The 21,350-nt window shown below is 44.2% G+C and overlaps 2 protein-coding genes across 2 annotated transcripts; one reads left to right on the top strand and one right to left on the bottom strand.

Annotated features, from left to right (window-relative positions):
• The first annotated feature begins 890 nt into the window (after positions 1-890).
• LOC306940089 (chymotrypsin-C-like) lies at positions 891-16,235 on the top strand. The gene is made up of 6 exons (XM_079525059.1): positions 891-910; positions 12,435-12,557; positions 13,712-13,848; positions 14,753-14,898; positions 15,485-15,637; positions 15,781-16,235. Exons 2-6 carry the CDS (start codon positions 12,547-12,549, stop codon positions 15,796-15,798), a joined length of 465 nt encoding a protein of 154 aa, XP_079381185.1. The 5' UTR covers positions 891-910; positions 12,435-12,546; the 3' UTR covers positions 15,799-16,235.
• Positions 16,236-17,858: 1,623 nt separating this feature from the next.
• Positions 17,859-20,713, bottom strand: tmem51a (transmembrane protein 51a; the record flags this gene model as incomplete). The annotated part of the gene is made up of 2 exons (XM_079515686.1): positions 17,859-19,231; positions 20,334-20,713. Coding segments are annotated over 2 exons (780 nt in total), but the record flags the coding sequence as incomplete, so codon positions are not given.
• Positions 20,714-21,350: the final 637 nt, after the last annotated feature.

The following is a 21,350-nucleotide window of genomic DNA, read 5'->3' as shown; positions in this document are numbered from 1 at the left end:
CGTGTTGCGGGGAGAGACCTTTGCTGCGTGTCTCTCCCCTTCTCTCTCTCCCTCTTTCCTGTCAATCTTCACTTGATACTATCAATAAAGGCAGAAAAGCAACAAAAACAGAATTATTAAAATATATATATATTATATTATAGCATGAATTTACAAAATGACAGGGCTTTTTAGAGGGCAGACTACTTTTATATATTACTTTAAAAGTAATAAAATGGCAAAACTTTAAACGTCTTTGTAGTACAGTATGTATGTCATAATACATGCCATGGACTGGCCACAGAGGCCATTATGAGAATGCCAGCTACCGCTTCTTCTAATCCTTTTGGCCCAGATCTCCCTGCAATCGGACGGCAGTGGCCGCTGGAATCACGTCTGCGGAGGTACCCTCATCTCTAGGGAATGGGTCCTCACTGCTGCTCACTGCATTAGGTACTGTACACTCTCACTGCTGCTCACTGGGTTAGGTACTGTACACTCTCACTGCTGCTCACTGCATTAGGTACTGTACACTCTCACTGCTGCTCACTGGGTTAGGTACTGTACACTCTCAATGCTGCTCACTGGGTTAGGTACTGTACACTCTCAATGCTGCTCACTGGGTTAGGTACTGTACACTCTCAATGCTGCTCACTGGGTTAGGTACTGTACACTCTCACTGCTGCTCACTGGGTTAGGTACTGTACACTCTCAATGCTGCTCACTGGGTTAGGTACTGTACACTCTCACTGCTGCTCACTGCATTAGGTACTGTACACTCTCAATGCTGCTCACTGCATTAGGTACTGTACACTCTCACTACTGCTCACTGGGTTAGGTACTGTACACTCTCACTACTGCTCACTGGGTTAGGTACTGTACAGTATGCCATCTCTAGGGAATGGGTCCTCACTGCTGCTCACTGCATTAGGTACTGTACACTCTCAATTCAATTCAATTCAAAGGGCTTTATTGGCATGAGAAAACATACGTTTACATTGCCAAAGCAGAAAGCACAATACAACAATACAGCAATACAATCAAAACAAAAAATATGTACATTTGAACGTCAGAATCTTCAATAGATCAATTTCTATATTGTACCAAGATCACTGGATGCAGGTATAGTGCAGGAATATACACAATGATTAGTCTTTAGGGTGGTTGTGTTCCGTTTGATATCCTTCTCCTATCACAGCAACTCACGAATCTTGCTGCTGTGTTTGCACATTGTTGTACTTCGCCCAGCAGATATGGGAGTTTTTTGTCATTGGTCATGTTTTCAAAATCTCCGTGTGTGGTTGTAATCTGTGGGAAGTATGTGTCTCTGATGTCTTGGTACAATGGACAGATGGTTAGGAAGTGTAGCTCGGTTTCCACTTCATTTTGTGTGCAGTGGGTGCATAGTCTGTCTTCTCTCGGGATACAGGTCTGCCTATGACGGCCTTTCTCGATCGCAAGACTGTGTTCACTGAGTCTGTACCTAGTTAGGATTTTTCTTTGTTTTGGGTCGGTCACGGTGCTCAGGTATTCTGCCACTGCGTATTCTCTGTTTAGGGCCAGATAGCATTCTAGTTTACTCTGCTTTTGTGTGGCTTCTTTCCAATGTGTCAGGTAGTTTTCCTTTTGCTGTTTTATAATTTGGTTTAGTCCAATGGGTTTTCTATCTCGTGGCTCTGTTTGTGTTTGTGCCCGGAGTTCCAGGGCCAGCTGGCTGAGGGGGCATGTTACGCACCTTCGTCTAGGGTGAAGGAACATAACATAATTCAAGAGGAGACAGGGTTGAAAAAAGAACTTAGTTTATTGTTGTAGCTCTTTTTCCGTTTAGCAGAGACAAAGTTTACATTTCTTGTTCTTTGGTTCACATTTTCACAACTGTATAGTATTGGCTTCAAGGTGCAGGTTCTATTCTAAGGAAAACGGCTCTAACTGGAAATCAAAAGTTTACCCCTAACTTAGGCCCTAACCGAGAGTTAAACAAAAATACACTTCTAAATCCCTAACTAACCTAACTAACCAAAATTACAATAAATCAGGGAAAAGAAAACTACCTGGCACCCCTACATGGTGGAGTAGGAACCGGGCTTTACATACAGATAAATAGCAATTTACAGACTGAATAGTAACAATTATTATATATATATATATATGAGTGAAGATATATATATATTAAATAACGAAATAACTGGGCAACAAAACCAAACAAAAATAGATCTAAGGCAACTTACGGCAGAACTGAACGAATGAATAAAGAACAAACTAAACAAAACAAAAGGCAGGCGAACGAGCGAAGGACAGAGGGATCGAGTCTCTGCTGCTAGATATGCTGTCGTCCTCCCATGCAGTCCAAGTTCAACTGAGCTTTTATAGAGCGACAGGAAGAGTGCTCAGCCAACAGGAAACTGGTGTTGTCGGGGAGAGCGAATAAGGAAGGGAGGGGCAGGTCCAGTCAGGGACCTGTCACTCACAGCCATGTCTGTATTCATCCATATGAGATCTGTAGCCAACAGTCTCATCGTCTCATTCATTATTAGGGAACAAAAGAAACACAGCTTATAATATGCCTTATCCTATATTACAATTGAAAACATGTGCCCAAAAGCACGCACAGGAACAAAAGGCACCAGCTACTACGTCACTGACACGCTGCAACACGCTGCAACACACACTGCAACAACACACTAACACGTCACACACTTACCCTCCGCGTCGTTGGTTCCCTATCTCCTCATGTCGCGCCGCACGGCCACACTCGACACCAGCCGCGTAAAAATTGTCATCGCACTGCCACTACAGCCGGCTCCCGTCCACACTCGCAAACAATATCAATATCAATAATAAACACAAACACGCCACAAGCACCGACACCCCCGCCTAATTTGTTGCCACGTCTATGAAAACAAGCACAGAAAAAATGCCATTCAACACGCTACTTACACACACTACCACTCGCTTACAATACGCGGACCTGGCAACACTACATTCTCTCTCCCATTTGCTCAGAGCCCACCACGTGACCCACACAGGGAGGGAGACGATTGCGTGATGCTTCTATGTACAGGATTCTATAGGTCACCACTTTTGGTGTGACACACATACGGCTTCTGTTTACTAATATGCGTTGTCAACAGTGCTGAGTTGACAAACATTGACCGACTTCGGAGAAGACTGATAGTTTCTCCTTTACTACTTAGGCTGTGGAAGTATTCACACTAGGCAACTTTTGCATTTATTGGCATTGACAATTTGGGGAGAAAAGGAGGACGAGGAGGTGATCAAGCTCCACAACACCACATTGGTAGGTAGCCTCAAGGCTGCATTTATTTGCCTTCTTTTTCCTCTCGAGGCTGCATGGGATGATGTGAACCCCTCCAGCAGGCTAGGGAGCACCGCTCCGGTTAGCGGAAAATGACCGCGGGGTGCGGGTTGCCAGGTTTTTTTATAAGTAAAGTATTTACATTCAATTAAAAAAACATATATATATAATACATTTTACTTTACGTCATATTTAGCGGCATTTCGACCTAATTTCTCTGTTCTTTGTCAATGGCAAATATTGAGACGTGTGGGGACTAAAGCTGTATATAGGAGGGCCCTCAAACACATTAGTTCATAACTTTTCATCGTGCTCCTAAAAAAAAAAGTGGCATTGACAATTTGGGGAGAAAAGGAGGACGAGGAGGTGATCAAGCTCCACAACACCACATTGGGAGGTAGCCTCAAGGCTGCATTTATTTGCCTTCTTTTTCCTCTCGAGGCTGCATGGGATGATGTGAACCCCTCCAGCAGGCTAGGGAGCACCGCTCCGGTTAGCGGAAAATGACCGCGGGGTGCGGGTTGCCAGGTTTTTTTATAAGTAAAGTATTTACATTCAATTAAAAAAACATATATATATAATACATTTTAATTTACGTCATATTTAGCGGCATTTCGACCTAATTTCTCTGTTCTTTGTCAATGGCAAATATTGAGACGTGTGGGGACTAAAGCTGTATATAGGAGGGCCCTCAAACACATTATTTCATAACTTTTCATCGTGCTCCTAAAAAAAAATGTGTGCTACTAGCCGCAATTACATACACTGTTAAAATAATAAGAAATTTGCGCCAACGACTGCGTCGACACCTGGCGTGGAACAAACGGGACGAACCGAGGCGCATATATGGATAACAACACTACACGCGCGCTGCAACACAAAACAGCTGCATACAACGCGTGTCACTGTGCACTTCTGTATCTGTGGACTTCTGTATCGCAACGCGGGCCAACGCAACTCTGGGATGAGCGGGCCGAAGGCCCGCGAAATTCTAGTATAATACAATATATAATAGATTTCCAACTTATAATTATTATCCCAGTTTAATAGTCACCATAAATAATAATTATACTTAAACAAATATAATCAAATCACAACAGGACCGTGGTCCGTAACACCCCCCCCACAAAACAGAACTTCCTCCCCCAAAAGAAGAAGTTGAGTTACTCTGGGGAGTAAACACGAGAAAGAGCATCTGCCAAGACATTATCAGCACCTTTCTTGTGACAAATTTGTAAATTGAAGTCCTGTACCAGTAATGACCATCGCATAAGCCGTTGATTCGAATTTCTCATTTGTTTCAAAAAGACCAAAGGATTATGGTCAGTGTAGACCGTTACAGGTAAAGAGCTGGATCCCACATAAACTTCAAAAAATTGTACAGCAAGGAGCAACGCAAGGGTCTCCTTTTCTATGGTGCTGTAGTTGTTTTGAGCCGGATTAAATTTCTTGGAGTAATAGCAAACGGGATGGTCAGTACCTGATTCATCTTCTTGTAATAGAATTGCTCCACCCCCACTGCCGCTTGCGTCCACCTCCAGCTTGAAGGGTTGATGGAAGTCCGGGGCAGCCAGGACAGGAGTGCTACACAGGAGGGCTTTGCAAGAATCAAAAGCATGCTGACATGCAGATGACCAGACATAAGGCTTTTTCACAGAAGTCAAACTGGTTAGAGGAGCAACTACATCCGCAAAATTTTTGCAGAACGCACGATAGTAGCTGGACATACCGAGAAAACGACGGAGACTACGACGAGACGTAGGCACAGGGTAATCAATAATAGCCTTGACCTTGGCGTCAAGGGCACGAACTTTACCTTGACCCACTTCCCTCCCCAGGTACGTCACAGTGGCCCTACCGAAATCACATTTTGACAGATTAATGGTTAAATTGGCCGCCGCCAACCGTTCGAAGATCAACCCGAGTGTGTGCATGTGATCAGACCACGTATCATTGTACGCTACCAAGTCATCAAGATAAGACTCAACATTAGCCACGCCCGCTAGCACAACGCGCATCATACGTTGAAACGTAGCGGGTGCATTCCGAAGTCCGAATGGCATAACAGTATACTGATAGAGGCCATCGGGTGTCACAAACGCAGAGATATCCGACGCACGAGCAGTTAAAGGGACCTGCCAGTAACCTTTAAGCAAATCGAGTTTTGTAACGAATTTAGCAGCACCAACGCGATCGACACAGTCCAACATTAACGGCAATGGAAACGAGTCCGGAGTAGTGACATTATTCACCTTTCTAAAATCAGTACAAAAGCGTTGACTGCCATCAGCCTTTGGCACGAGTATACATGGTGAACTCCACGCGCTACAACTAGGAACAGCAAGACCATGTTCCAACAGATAGTCCACCTCCTTTTTAATCAACGCACGCTTAGTGGGATTAACCCTGTAAGCGTGCTGCTTAATAGGAGGACTATCACCTACCTCCACATCGTGGGACAGAATAGTAGTGCACGTAGGCGTGTCTGAAAACAAAGCCAAATTATTTTCAATCAAGTTCACCATGTCCGCTCGAGCCACAGGATCCAAGTGCTGCAAATTATAAGACAGATTTTTCAGAAACTCAGAATTTTTCAGGGTGGAGCCACCAGAGCCCCTAGACTGCAGGCCATCACTCTCTGGGGAATAAAGAGAAGGCACCACGGGAACACACGAAGCTACAGGGACTAGCGCGGCTGGAGGCGCATCCCTGTCAGAACGAGTCACATAAGGTTTAAGCATGTTAACATGACACACACGGGTTTTTCTCCGACGGTCTGGCGTACTGACCACATAATCAGTGTCACTCAGTTTTTTCTCAATGACGTAGGGCCCACTGAACTTAGCCTGGAGGGAGGAAGTAAGCAAAGGGAGTAAAATTAACACCCTGTCACCCACTTGAAAGTCACGTTTAACCGCCTTACGGTCGAAGCGTTTTTTCATCCTCCCCTGTGTCTCCGACAGTGCGCTACGCGCAAAATCACAGGCCTTGTGCAGGCGTTCCCTGAAATTAGACACATAGTCCAATACATTTGAGGCTGGGGCAGTAGATTTGGACAGTAGGCGATCACGGAAAACACGGAGAGGCCCGCGCACGCTGTGCCCGAACACAAGCTCAGAGGGGCTAAAACCAAGTGATTCTTGAACACTTTCCCTTACTGCTAAAAGCAGAAAAGGCAAGCCTTCATCCCACGTTTTGCCCGTCTCAGTACAGTACTTTTTCATCATTGACTTGAGCGTCTGATGGAAACGCTCTAGGGCGCCCTGACTCTCAGGATGATATGCACTGGACTGTCTGTGTTTGATGGACAAAGTCTTCATAACCTGAGCAAAAAGCTTCGAAACAAAATTAGTACCCTGGTCCGACTGTAGGGAAACCGGTAAACCGAAAATGGAGAAAAAGTTAATTAATGCCTTAATTACTTCTTTGGCCTTTAATGTACGCAGCGGAATCGCCTCAGGGAAGCGAGTGGCAGCGCACATTAAAGTGAGCAAGTATTGATAACCCGACTTCGTTTTGGGAAGTGGGCCAACGCAATCAATGATAATGTGTTCAAATGGTTCTCCCATAACCGGAATAGGCACTAACGGAGCGGGAGGAATAGTTTGGTTCGGTTTGCCCATGATTTGGCAAACATGACACGAACGGCAGAATTTAGCCACATCAGATTTCAATCCTGGCCAATAAAAATAGCGCAGGATGCGAGAGTACATTTTGCGTATGCCTAAATGACCAGCCAAATTGTCATGAGCGAGACTCAAAACTTGAGAACGAAAAGGTTGCGGAACAACAACCTGCTGCACCGAATTCCACCCGAGATTGCCGACGGTAGGTGGAAACCAAGTGCGCGTCAAAATGCCATCCACAACACTGTACACACCCGGCGCGTCCTGCACTCGAGCGCCCTCCCAGAAAACAGTGAGAGATGGATCATTTTGCTGCGCCGAAACGAAAGCCTCTTTATCAACATCAAACACAAAATCAGTCGAAACATGCAGTACACCATCATCCTTCTGTCTAGGCTTTGCGGCAGAACGAATCACTGGTTGATCAAAGCACATGAATGTGTCACTCAAGACAGACTCATCACGGCCCCTCCTCGCTTGCGCCCGGGTCACAGCGGACGCAGGGAACAAAACCGTGTCACCAATACTCACCGACTGATCCAAACAGACCACAGGATTGTCGACAATCTCCGGCGTGGGAAACACCTTTCCACCCGCCAGATCATTGCCGAGAATCAGCGCCACACCACCAACTGGTAAACACTCGCGGGTACCCACCTGCACAAGACCAGAAACCAGAGGTGAACACAAAAACACATTATGCAACGGAGCGCGCGACGAATTCATTTCTACTCCTAACACGAGAGCATCAGAACCACAGAAAGACTTCTCTGAAAAAGGCAATACATCACGCAAGATGAGAGATTGTGAGGCTCCAGTGTCGCGCAGGATCATGATTGGCACTTTATCGTCATCCTGGCCCGACAGAGAGACAAACCCTTTTAGCAAGAATGGACCAAACTGCTCCACCGTTTCCCTCGAAACAGCCTCAGCTGTGACAGGGGAGAGCGGCGGATAAAAAGTTTGAACAAACCCCACTGGTTTTGGTCTTTTTGGATTCTGATTCTCCTTGCGCTGCAGAGCAGGGCACAAAGAAATGAGGTGACCCTTCTCATGGCAATAGAAACACTCACGAGTCTCCGAGGAGACCGCATTAGCATCCGAACTAGGTGGGTTTTTGGAAAACGATTTTTTTCCCGATCTGCCCCCCGCAGGGTCACGGCGGGCAGAGGGAGACGAAAACACAGATCGATGTGTCAAAACAAACTCGTCGGCGCATACCGCCGCTTTATCCAAACTGTCCACTTTCTGCTCGTTTAAGTAGACAACAATGCGCTCATTTAAGCAGGATTTAAATTCCTCCAACAAAATCAATTCACGGATCTGGTGAGCAGTCACAGCTTTAGTAGCCGTGCACCATTTGTCAAACAACACAGATTTCTCTCTGGCAAATTCTACATAGGTTTGATCGGCAGTTTTCTCACATGAAGAACGAAAGCGCTGTCTATACGCCTCGGGTACGAGGGCATAGCTGCGTAATATGGTCTTTTTAACCACTTCATAATCCAAACTCTGATCGATAGATAAAGCCGCACACACATCCCGCGCTTTTCCCACAAGTTTGCATTGCAATAACAGACTCCACATGTTTTTAGGCCAATTCACAGTGGTAGCAATGCGCTCAAATGCATCAAAATACGAATCTACCTCCGCTTCTCTGAAGGGAGGGACAAGGGAAATATGCTTACTGATATCGAAGGTCGGTGTCGCACCATGGGTGGTCGTAGACGTTCCAACAGCTCCTGCCGACTGCAGTGAGCTGTGCTGGGGGAGCGGTTCCCTCTCGAGCTCCGCCGCCCTGATCCGTAATTGAAGCGCCTCTACCTCCATAGCCTTCACATCAAGATCCAGCCTTCTCAACCGGATAGTGAGCTCGAGACCCCGTGTGTCGAGGACTCCCCCAGCAGCGGCGTTAGTATCCGTTGGACTCTGGGAAGCGGAGGCATCCCCTCCATCTTCCAGGTCAGATAATGCCGGGGCGTGCGAGGCCGCACCCCCGCTAGACTGCACAGATGTACTAACATGCTGCTGTTGGCTCTCCATGAGCCCTTTCTCGGTGAGTTTTCCCTCAACACACCGTTTCAACCCGGCTTTATTAAGACCGGTTGGAACCTGGATATTAAAGGCTTTGGCAACCAGGTTCAATTCCACTTTCGTAAAGTTATCTAAATTTCGGAGAGTGGGAGAAGCAGGAGGTGTGTGTGTGTCCTCCTCTATTTCATCAGACAAAATACTACTTGTTCCTATTTGACCAGAAGACATTTAAATCTAACCCCTACACTAGCAAACTGCCAAACCACAGAGAGACAAACAAAAAAAAAAAAAAACTAATGTTTGACTACTCACCAGACCGGGAATGAACAAGAGAAAACGAACGAACAACACTTCCACTCGCGCCGCCTTTTAACAAAAAACAACGAAACGAACGAAGGCCAAACTAGGCCGCAAAAATAATTTAAATACTCAAAAGTATCCAAAAAATGATCAGAATCCAAAGAAGCCAAATTACAATAATACTTACAAACAAACCTAATTACGAGGGGTAACCTTGAGAGCGAAAAAAGAGAACCTCCAAATTATTTTTGGGCAAAATTTGGAGTTCACTTTTTTTTTAATTTTTTTATTAACTTTCCGAATTAATATCAAACAATGGTCCTATCTACTTTTACGAGCCCCCAATCATGTTACGCACCTTCGTCTAGGGTGAAGGAACATAACATAATTCAAGAGGAGACAGGGTTGAAAAAAGAACTTAGTTTATTGTTGTAGCTCTTTTTCCGTTTAGCAGAGACAAAGTTTACATTTCTTGTTCTTTGGTTCACATTTTCACAACTGTATAGTATTGGCTTCAAGGTGCAGGTTCTATTCTAAGGAAAACGGCTCTAACTGGAAATCAAAAGTTTACCCCTAACTTAGGCCCTAACCGAGAGTTAAACAAAAATACACTTCTAAATCCCTAACTAACCTAACTAACCAAAATTACAATAAATCAGGGAAAAGAAAACTACCTGGCACCCCTACATGGTGGAGTAGGAACCGGGCTTTACATACAGATAAATAGCAATTTACAGACTGAATAGTAACAATTATTATATATATATATATATATGAGTGAAGATATATATATATTAAATAACGAAATAACTGGGCAACAAAACCAAACAAAAATAGATCTAAGGCAACTTACGGCAGAACTGAACGAATGAATAAAGAACAAACTAAACAAAACAAAAGGCAGGCGAAGGACAGAGGGATCGAGTCTCTGCTGCTAGATATGCTGTCGTCCTCCCATGCAGTCCAAGTTCAACTGAGCTTTTATAGAGCGACAGGAAGAGTGCTCAGCCAACAGGAAACTGGTGTTGTCGGGGAGAGCGAATAAGGAAGGGAGGGGCAGGTCCAGTCAGGGACCTGTCACTCACAGCCATGTCTGTATTCATCCATATGAGATCTGTAGCCAACAGTCTCATCGTCTCATTCATTATTAGGGAACAAAAGAAACACAGCTTATAATATGCCTTATATAATACAATATATAATAGATTTCCAACTTATAATTATTATCCCAGTTTAATAGTCACCATAAATAATAATTATACTTAAACAAATATAATCAAATCACAACAGGACCGTGGTCCGTAACAGGGCATCTCTCTAGAGTTTCGCTGTGTGTGAGTGCCTTGTTATGGAGTGCATCTAGGTCGCTTTCTTTTAGGTGGTTGTAGAACTTAAGTGCTCTCTTTTTTATTTTGATTATGAGTGGGTATCGTCCTAATTCTGCCCTGCATGCATTATTTGGTGTTTTTCGCTGGGTACGGAGAATGGATTTGCAGAATTCTGTGTGTAGGGTCTCGGTTTGGTGTTTATCCCATTTTTCAAGGTCATGGTTTGCTAATGGTCCCCAGATCTCACAACCATAGAGGGAAATTGGTTCTATCACAGTCCAGTATTTTAAGCCAGGTTTTTATTGGGATGTCTATTTTGATGTTTCTTTTGATAGCATAGAATGCCCTTCTTGCCTTGTCTCTCAGGTCCTTTACAGCTTGGTTGTAGTTCCCTGTGCTGCTGATGTTTAGGCCAAGGTAGGTATAGTTTTTTGTTTGTTCTAGTGGGATTGTATTTAGGAAAAATGTATGGTTTTGGCGGCTGGATCTTTTTTGAAATATCATGATTTTAGTCTTAGTTAGGTTCACTGTCAGGGCCCATGTCTGCGAGAATTTGTGTAGGAGATCAAGTTGCTGCTGTAGTCCTTCCTTGGTTGGAGACAGCAGCAGCAGGTCATCTGCGAAAAGTAAGCATTTGATTTCTGTGTTTGCCAAGGGGATGCCTGGAGACTGTTCTATCGTTTTTGCTAATTCGTTGATATATATGTTGAAGAGTGTTGGACTCAGGCTGCATCCCTGTCTAACTCCTCGGCTTTGGGGGAAAAAGTCTGTGTGCTTTTCGCCTATTTTAACTGCGCATTTGTTGTTAGTGTACATTGATTTTATGATGTCATAGGTTTTCCCCCCAATGCCACTTTCCAACAGTTTGTACATCAGACCCTCATGCCAAATTGAATCGAATGCTTTTTTGAAGTCGACAAAGCATGAGAATAATTTGCTTTTGTTTTTGTTTATTTGGTTGTCAATTAGGGTGTTTAGAGTGTAAATGTGGTCTGTTGTGCGATATTTTGGTAGAAAGCCAATTTGTGATTTGCTCAGGACATTGCTTTCTGTGAGGAAGTTTAGAATTCTGTGGTTGAGGATCATGCAGAGGATCTTTCCGAGGTTGCTGTTTACACAGATCCCGCGGTAGTTATTTGGGTCATATTCCTAATGCTGCTCACTGCATTAGTAATGTCAGGGGTTCTCAAAGTGGATTCCAGGGACTCTCGGGGTTCCTTTAGATTAGAGGAATGGGGGGGGGGGTCTAAATGTACCCTTACAAGTCTGTAACTCTGACAGTCTATAAATGGAACGGCTAATGGGTAATCAGATGAACTTTAATCAACTCAGATTATGTTAAAAGGTGTAACTTGAAAGATTTTCCAAGGAAGCTTGATCAAAAATGTTAATACATCCAAAATCCACACCTCATGTAGTTAATGAATCCAAGGGTCAACAAGGGCGGGGGTATGGATAAAAAAAGAAGTGTCCTCTGCTCCTTGCTTGAAAAGCTTGGTCGTCTTTAAAGGAAAAAGGAAAAAGAAAAAAACGCCACCAAGAGATTGCATCCAAAAATATATATTTTTCATGCACCGGATCAATATGAATAGAATTTAATAATTGACTTGGCAAATTGGAAGTGGTTCAGTATGGCATGTTATGTTACATTTTCAGAACTAATTGCGGTTTGCTGCTGGCAATAATAATGATGCTAATAATAATAATATCTTGATCAGTATCTATATAGCACCTCTCATTAAATCCAAGGACGTTATATCAAAATATCTGAACAAACTGAACGTCGTCAAGTAACACAAAACGTCACCGATACATCTTCTAACAGCATATTGTCCATCTGTCACCCTGCAGCTCCCGCCCCAACTACAGAGTGGTGTTGGGAAAGCACAACCTGAAGGAATCTGAAGCGGGTTCCCTTGCTCTGAGGGCAGCCACTATCATTACCCATGAGGACTACACCGCTATGCTCAGCCGGTACAGGAATAACACTCGTATTCGCATTCATATTAGCATGGACAATGAACTTCATTATATTGATTATTGTCTCCACCAGGCCGAAGGCATGGGGAGAGAGTATGTTTTGCACTCCGTCCGTCCGTGTGTCCGTGTGTCCGTGTGTCCGTCCGTCCGTCCGTCCGTCTGTGAACAGCTAATCTCCGGCACCGTTAACCCGGTCGATGCCAAATTTTGCACACACACTCCCTGGATGCCAACGATGAACCTTTGCCCCAACATTTCCAGAACGGCCTGTTATAGCGCCACCAGGAGGCCGTTTTGTGCAAAACAAGTTTTTGGACAGTACACCTACAGATTTTGTCCAAACATCACGCAAATTGGTACACAGTCTCTCTAGAGCCATTCAACGAAACGGGTCTTTCAGATTTCTCAGACTCCATCCTGATTGGCTAAGATTGGCTTCCAAAGTTCGCAGGAGTGCTCAGTTTCAAACAAAATGCTGCAAATCATGAACACATTGTGTGATTTCCGTGAAATTGTGCACGCACATTCCCACTAGGCCGAGGAAGAAATGCCACATGAACATTTTCAACTCAGCCTCATGGTGGCGCTATAACTGGCCGAAAAGTGTTTTTACCTCCAACTGCACGGATCTGTGGATAATTTTGTATGCCAACTCCCTAGAGGCCAAGGAAAAACCTTTGCCTGGAATTTTTCACATCTGCTCTTTATAGCGCCACCAGGAGGCCGACATATGTAAAACTCATTTTCTAATATTACTCCTTCAGATTGTATCCAAATTTCACGCAAATCGGTACACATGCTCTCCATAGTCATGTGATCAAGACTGGTTTGTTTGATTTCTCATAATCCACCCTCATTGGCTACGATTGGCTTCTAAACTTTTCAGGAGTAGCCCGCTTTGTACCCGTTTTGTACAAATCGCCACAACTACCAACAACCAACCGATTGTGAAACTGTGCATGCATATTCCCACTAGGCTTTGGAAGAAATGCCACTTGACAGTTTTCAAATCAGCCTCATGGTGGCGCTACAACAGGCCAAGCATCACACACACACTCCTATCCTCCTGGTGGAGACCTGTGCCCAGAAGGGCACTTTTTCTAGTTTCACATGAGTTTCATTGGTGTTCTACTCTTTGTCTTTTGCAGGAATGACATTGCCCTGATCAAAATGTCCTCTCCGGTCACCTTCTCCGATAGCATCATGCCGGCCTGTCTCCCTGAGTCAGGCTTCGTCTTGCCCCATGGTCACCCTTGCTACGTCTCCGGCTGGGGACGGCTAGCCAGTGAGTGACGCGTTATTATGTATCCCACCTCAGTTCTAGGAAAGCCCTGCTGTGATTGGCCAGTAGTCGTTGTGATTGACAGTTCTCGTTTTTGCCATTAGTCCTACAACTACAACCTATCTCAAACCCTCACCCTAAACCTAACCTCCCACGGGGCAGCACACCTAAACCTACCCTTAACCCATGTCTAACCAATGACTAGTCTAAACTAAGTATGCACCCCCCTAAACCTAACCCGAACGGCCTAACCTCAGTAAAACGATGCCTTCCCGGGAGCCAATCAGACACATGGTGAGGCGGGTCTACCCTAGAACGTTGGTGGGATTCATAATCACGCGTGAGTGACTGCACTTTCAACAGGTGCACGCACATTGAGTTTGTCCTCGGGGAAAAAAAACATGAACCCATATAGTTGGACATAAATGTGACATGTGTTTTTGACACATCAATGAGTATTGTGTGGTACTAACCCAGTCTGTGCAGAGGCGTCAGCTCTCATTCGGGTCACCCATGCTAAAAGAAAATGCTTAAATGTGCATTTGTTGTTGTAATGATAGACAAAAGCCATATTCTATTTCTCCTGATGACCAGGAACAATTCTAATGTCAGCATCACAATGACATCTCTATCAATGGAGCTTTCTCGGCTGCTTAAGATGTAGTGTCACTTCATATGTTCCAATCTGGCTCTTGGCATTCGGTGCATCTCTCTCTCTCTCTCTCGCACATGACTTGAAAATAATCTCCATCCGCCCACCCATCGTTTTTCCATTTCAACTTCTCTCAGCAAATAATGAACTCAGCATCACAGCAGGGACTTGTCTTCTTACCCGGGTTAAGCTAGCTTCTCCTTCACAGCAGGGACTTGTCTTCTTACCCGGGTTAAGCTATCTTCTCCTTCACAGCGTCGGGGCCTCCAGCTGATATCCTGCAGCAGGCCCTCTTGCCAGTGGTGGATCATGCCACCTGTAGTCAGGACGACTGGTGGTACGTGCTGGCCACCGACAAGATGGTCTGTGCTGGGGGAGATGGCATCAAGGCCGGCTGTAATGTGAGTAATATGAGGGCGTTCGTTCATTGGACATGTTACGGTACTGTTCTTACTGTCAACTGTGGGGCAAAACATTTCTTTTCATATAAGCCCACTTGGGTTTCTTACTTCTCTTGCATATTTCAAATACTTTTACCTCTATTTTCAACGGTATACCTTTATCGTTGTTACATTACAAATGTTACATTCAACGAGGAAATCTTACTTATGGGATTAGTCTTTATACCTTTGTATATATTATATAAGATGACAGCCATCATCTTAGTGGTACAGTACTAGTTATATTTGATTTTACAATATAACTCATGTAAATATTAGTTTTATTTTTTGTAGGGAATATATTGTTTTAATATAGCCACAGTACCGACTCATCTTCATGTTCAGCCAAGAGTTATAAACTACCTCGCATAAAAGACACAATAACATAAGGCAAGCATTTAAATAGCATTAGGAGCACTCCAAAAGATGAATAAAAACAGGTCTCCAGACCCTTAATTATATTATCATTAAAAAAGGCAAAAAAATAAATAAATAGATAGCCCATAAAGCATATTTCCGCACTAGCCTATATCTGGTTGACCAACAGGGAGACTCTGGCGGCCCACTGAACTGCCAGAACCCAGATGGCTCCTGGGTGGTTCATGGTGCAGTGAGTTTTGGTTCGGGTCAGGGCTGTAACGTCGTCCAGAAGCCCACCGTCTTCACAGGAGTCAGCTCCTACATTGGCTGGATCAACACTGTAAGGAACATTTTCCTTCTTTTTCTTCAGCATGGCATCACCAAGCTGCACACAATGCAACGAAGCAAACGAAAGCTTGAGCTTTGAAAAACAGGAAATATGTTGTTCGGCTAATTGTGTTTTTACTGTTTTTCTTCTCACAGGTGATGACCAACAACTGAAGAATCAAAAATAGCATCTAGGACTTTCCTGTGTAGACTTGATTTAACGCTATGAAAAATATAATATACAGTGTAGCTTTTGTAGCTGTATACTGTCATTGCTTTAAAAAAAATCAAATGAAGTGTCCAGGAATTGGTATCAATAATTGGCAGTACAGAATACATGGATACCATTACCATGGATAATACATGGATACCATTACCTGGACAAATGCTTTGAAGGTGGGATGCATATTGAAATGGAATGTACATATTTTCTCTGAGGACACGCAGAGCATTAATAGCAACTGGACAGTATGCCTACATTGCATTCATCAGCTATACATTAACTAAGGTGAACACGGTAACGAGGGTGGAAAGTACAGATGTCATTAAAATATTTAACATAAAGCATAAGCCCATCATGGGTTACAGTATTACCATTATGACACATCAAATGCTGCCATCAAAACAATCGACACTTCTGAAATAAAAGGTTACAACTTACAAACTAATCGTTTTATTTCACAGAAAATATTCAGGTGATAAGTCTGTTCATGTTTGCTGTTGATATGTATTGTTTCAATATAAACATGAGAATAGTGTCAACCGAGCAACAGAACATGTAAGGAGCACATTTTCACAGTAGATATAAAAGAAATATAAAACGTATTTAATATAAAAAACGATAAAGGAAACTGGCAACACTAATGACTGCAATGTGTGTTGATTAGATTAAAACTTTAAAATACAAATGTACTTTTAACTACGGGACATAGATACATGATTGCCTATGCTCCCAGTACTACTGAACATGTTGAAGTATGAACAAACAATGTGGCAATGGCATTCAACTTGATATAAAGCAATGTTTGCCTTCGAGTTTGACATATTCATGTGGCATATTGAGAAATAAAAACACTGCTTGTTGTGCCACACAACTAAAGGGGAACCATACTTGTTCAAACTGACAATGTTGGGAGAAACGGTAATCATTCCTATCAAGGTACTCATTTTACTCTGCCTTCAACTGTTGGTTCCTACATACCTTAGCTCTAGGAAGGAGCTTAGAATGATTGACACACAGGCACCCTGTGTGTTTTACAGGAAAACTTCCTGGGAATGCCCTTAAGGCAGTCTCCCTTCTCTCTCTCTGTCCATTCTCTGCATACTCAGAGTGCATAGTACTGTGTGAGTCAGCCTGTGTGGTTCAGAGAACGGTGACGAGTGAGTGAGTAATGGTTGCCCTCCTCATTCAAGCCCAGCTGCTCAGTCAAAGAGTCTTTCTGTGGCTCATCTCACACCAGTACAAAAGCATTAACACGAGAGAAGAGCACAGACTACACTGCTGCCTTCACATCCAAGCTCCCTCTCACTACTGCAGGGCAAAGGCCTCGCACTGTTCTTGAGCCCCCTTGTTTGCTAGCAACGTCCTTCAGGCTCCCTTAAACTTCCTATGTTGACCCAATCCAAAACACGGAGAACGAACTCTGGCACGGCAACGTGTTGCTGATAAGACATTTTCTTTTTGTAACGTAATGTATCACTACAGTTTGTTGACAACTAAAACACTAATGCTGCGTTCAAGACACAGCGCTTTTTGGTTTCACGATGGAAGCAATTGCTTTCAAGTGATCAAAACATAACATGAAGGCCTGTAGGAAACCTTCCTTAAACATTACATAATAATTACAGATCCTCTGTGTTAAAATATTTAAAAAGAAATGCCACCAACCACGAAGGAGACGTTTCCACCATGTTTTTGTTGCAATCATCGTGATCAGGTTGAAGAAATCAGAACCGACAGCATTTCTGTCCTAAACTTTGGCTTTAGACTTAACTGCCATTCAATACAATCTTTAGGGTTATGAACCGTCTTGAACAAGCAGCATAAGGGTATTGCCATTATTGTCCTCGAACTCATCATGACATGACCACCCAAGTCTTCATCACCGTTACATTATCAAGTTGCAGGGAACTCTTACACACACACACACACACACACACACACACACACACACACACACACACACACACACACACACACACACACACACACACACACACACACACACACACACACACACACACACACACACACACACACACACACACACACACACACACACACAGAGGAGCCTTTCCAGATACCTGGCAAACCATGCACTCAGTGGGTATACGTGAATCACTCCCAAGTCTTCCAGGGTGGAAACACTGCACACAATGTTGGTTTCGTCCTGATGAATCTGGAATTCATAATTCTAAGTAATGTGTGCTACTGTGCTCATCTTGACTTTCATTTGGAGGTGTCTGTAGGGTGTCTGTGACTGTCTTCCACACCCGGTCCCATGTGGTGAGGGCCTTGCCATTTGCTGTTTGTATGACAAAGGAGTTTGTTGACATGAAGGAACAGACTGATTGATCAAAGGACTTGTCACTAAAATGTATGCATATTTCTGTTGACACCCTACACTCTGTAAACTGCTTAAAAGGTGAATCAAAATGGGACTCTTTGTCAGTCGGGCGTCAGCCCATGTGTGGAGCACGTCAGGCCACTCTGGCTGGCGTGAGCATTTAACATGTATGCATTGCTGCGCTGTGTACTTGTGAAATAAACAACCTCATCTCTGATCTGCTGTCTGCCGTGTGTCACAACTTTTCTCCGGGGCTCTCATGGTTCAGATACATCAGTCCCTTCATGGAACTATTGGCGCACACATGCTGTATGCATTTGCACAGCACTACATCCACACACACACACAAGCAGATATTCTCACTATAAACCCATCTTTGCACATTATGTTGACAGCACACAACAAAGGCTGACAGGCATGTACCCTTAGACATACAGTAGGATATGACTAGATTTGGTTCTTGCTATTATCCAATGTGCTTTCTTCTGCAACAGACAAGTACTGTACATACAAACACAGTTAGTGAGTATCCACTATCCAGTAGCTATGTTCGTCCAGCAATGCTGGCGTTATCCAAGATATCCAGTGAGATCCAAAAGGAAAACAAAAGTCTCACAAAACATGTTTGTTCTGCAAGACTTCAGAGAGGCACCACCTTGTCCTCATACTGTGGTGGTGGAGTCAGTGGCTCTATATTGATCACCGATATTGGCTGAGAAGAACTGTCCTCATTCCTAACGTGCGTCTTCTCGGATTTAATCCTACGGATCTTGAGGGGCAGGAGTTTGCTGCGGCCTGCTTTCGCAGATCTGCGATTGGACGCGGATGGAGCAGCTGAGGCAGCGCCGGGTTGCGACACGGCAGGGGCCTGCTGACCTTCTGGCCCTTCAGTCTCGTACGGTACCCCGTCTACTTTGACCAGGTCGTCATAGGAGGGCAGCTGGACAGAGGTGTGCGGGTTGCTCTGTCGAACTGGGTACTGGGTGCCCACTGCTTCATCATAGCTGGGCACAGCGTAGCGCTGAGCCCGTTCCTCAGGACTGATCATAGAAAGAGATATAGTAGAGACGCATGAATATTGGCAGTACCAAATTTACAATTTAGGCATTTAGCAGACGCTCTTAATCCAGAGCGATTTACATTAAGCAAGAACAAAAAGCATGGCAATACATCATCACATACATAAAAAGTAGTTATCATACGTAAGCTAAGAACAGTGGAATATCTATATAATGGAACTATGCATGTATACTTTATAGTGCCATGTCTACATAAAATGCTATCTAAGTCTACATAAAAATGTCGGAGCTAGGGCAAGTGCTACGGGCCATGATGGAGTCTGAAGAGGTGGGTTTTCAGACTACGGCAGAAGGTTGGGAGTGAGGCTGCAGTTCTGATTGTAATGGGAAGTGCATTCCATACTTTTGGAGCCAGAAAGGAGAAGAGTTTGGGATTTGGGAGTGGAGCTTTGTCCCAGCATTTTTAAGTGAAGGTACTTCCAGCTTCCCTGCGTTGGCTGATCCGAGTACGCGGGAAGGTTTGTAAGGTTCGATCAGACTTGCAAGATATGGGGGAGCCATACCTTTGGTTGCTTTGAATGCCAGCATCAGAGTTTTGTATTCTGTGCGGGCAGCGACCGGGAGCCAATGGAGGGAGCGGAGAAGGGGGGAGACGTGAGAATTTAGGCTGGTTGAAGACCAAGCGAGCTGCAGCATTTTGGATCAGTTGGAGAGGCTTAAGTGCGCATGACGGTGACCCAAGTGACCAAGAGATCGATTCCTCATCAATTCTAAGTCAAATGCATATCGTCGCTGTTGGGTGGTAAAATCTTGCATGTTCAAAACTGTTTTTGCTACTTTTACACGTCACGCTTGCATGATGAAATGATTACAGCATTCATTTATGATTGATTTATTTATTTAGAAACATGACAAGCAGAAGTATGGAGATAAAAGGTTTCTACCCAACGATATGTGAAACTGACGATGCCATCTATCAAGGTTTGAAAACTAACTAATGCAAACAAAGCTTTAGATGACACATATAGACCAGAACTGATACCACATAACATGCTGCTGTTACAGTTAACTCACTGATACCAAATGTTCACATAAATAACATGCCATTAGACAGTTAACTCACGTTTCTACATCCGCCTGCTCCTCAGCCGCCACTCCGGGTCTTCCCTGACTCTGCAACCACTCCTGCTCCCGCTGTTTGTTCCTCATACCCAAACACATGGACAGCAGCAGCATGACCACCCCCGAGCCCACCAACACGAAGGCCACGTAGGAGGTTTTCATGCGGTTGACAGGACCACCTCCACCTCCTTCAGGCTTGCCGCCTTCGTTCCCAGGCCCCGCGGTATGGTCGGCCACACTCCACACGATCATAATGATGCCAAGGGCCACTACTCCCACCCCCAGCGCACATAGTGCGTACTGGGAACCTGAGTTTCCGCTGTCACTATTGTTGTTGTTGTTGTTCCGGGAGCCCTCGTTTCTAGCGACGTTCGGGGCATAGAGTATGTTCGGGGAGTCACCGCTGGAGCGCATTTTGGTGTAGTCCCAGTCAAAGACTGTGGAGAGGGAGAGAGAGAAAACCATGTAGAATAGTACAGGATAGGTTAAAAATAAGATAATACTGCGTGCCAACTGCTTACCAGATGTGTCGATGTTTCATGCTTATTATCGTTTTGAAGCTTCTGACAGTTGAAGAAAAGAAATAACCCAACAATGTATGCCAAGATCTGTAAACTGATATACAGTCTACTCCGGCACTCCCTGCTCATCCCGCCTCTAAAAGCTAGCCGTCTCCCCCAAAGGCTTGTTTATTTATGGGAGTCCAAGGCCATGTTGTCAATGTAACTACTTGGAAATTCCTAGGTGAAGGGCGTGTTTTAAATGGTATAAAAGAATTACAGCACTTAGCCCTAGACTTGGATAACCCCGTCTATTACTCAATGTCACTCTAGACGTTATGAGTTATGGTAAATAAAATTGCGTCTGACTAGGGCGTGGCGCCGTGGACCTCGGACTTGGTGGTCTGTGACACCAATCGCCTGTGATGCATCTATGATGAATACTTGGGTATAGCCTATCGGGCTCTGTGCATACATAGTCATACTGTATCATTGTAATCCCGAGTTTCTAGAAGGTG

Source organism: Electrona antarctica (assembly GCF_951216825.1).
Source record: "Electrona antarctica genome assembly, chromosome: 2".
Taxonomy (NCBI): Eukaryota; Metazoa; Chordata; class Actinopteri; order Myctophiformes; family Myctophidae; genus Electrona; species Electrona antarctica.
The sequence above is the reverse complement of the archived record's forward strand: the minus strand, read 5'-3'. Positions and strand labels throughout refer to the sequence as shown.

Coding starts and splice junctions, on each gene's coding strand:
- LOC306940089 (XM_079525059.1), top strand. Junction 13,849..14,752: donor CGGCTGGGGACGGCTAGCCA/GTGAGTGACGCG, acceptor TCTCCTTCACAG/CGTCGGGGCCTCCAGCTGAT. Junction 14,899..15,484: donor GCATCAAGGCCGGCTGTAAT/GTGAGTAATATG, acceptor GTTGACCAACAG/GGAGACTCTGGCGGCCCACT.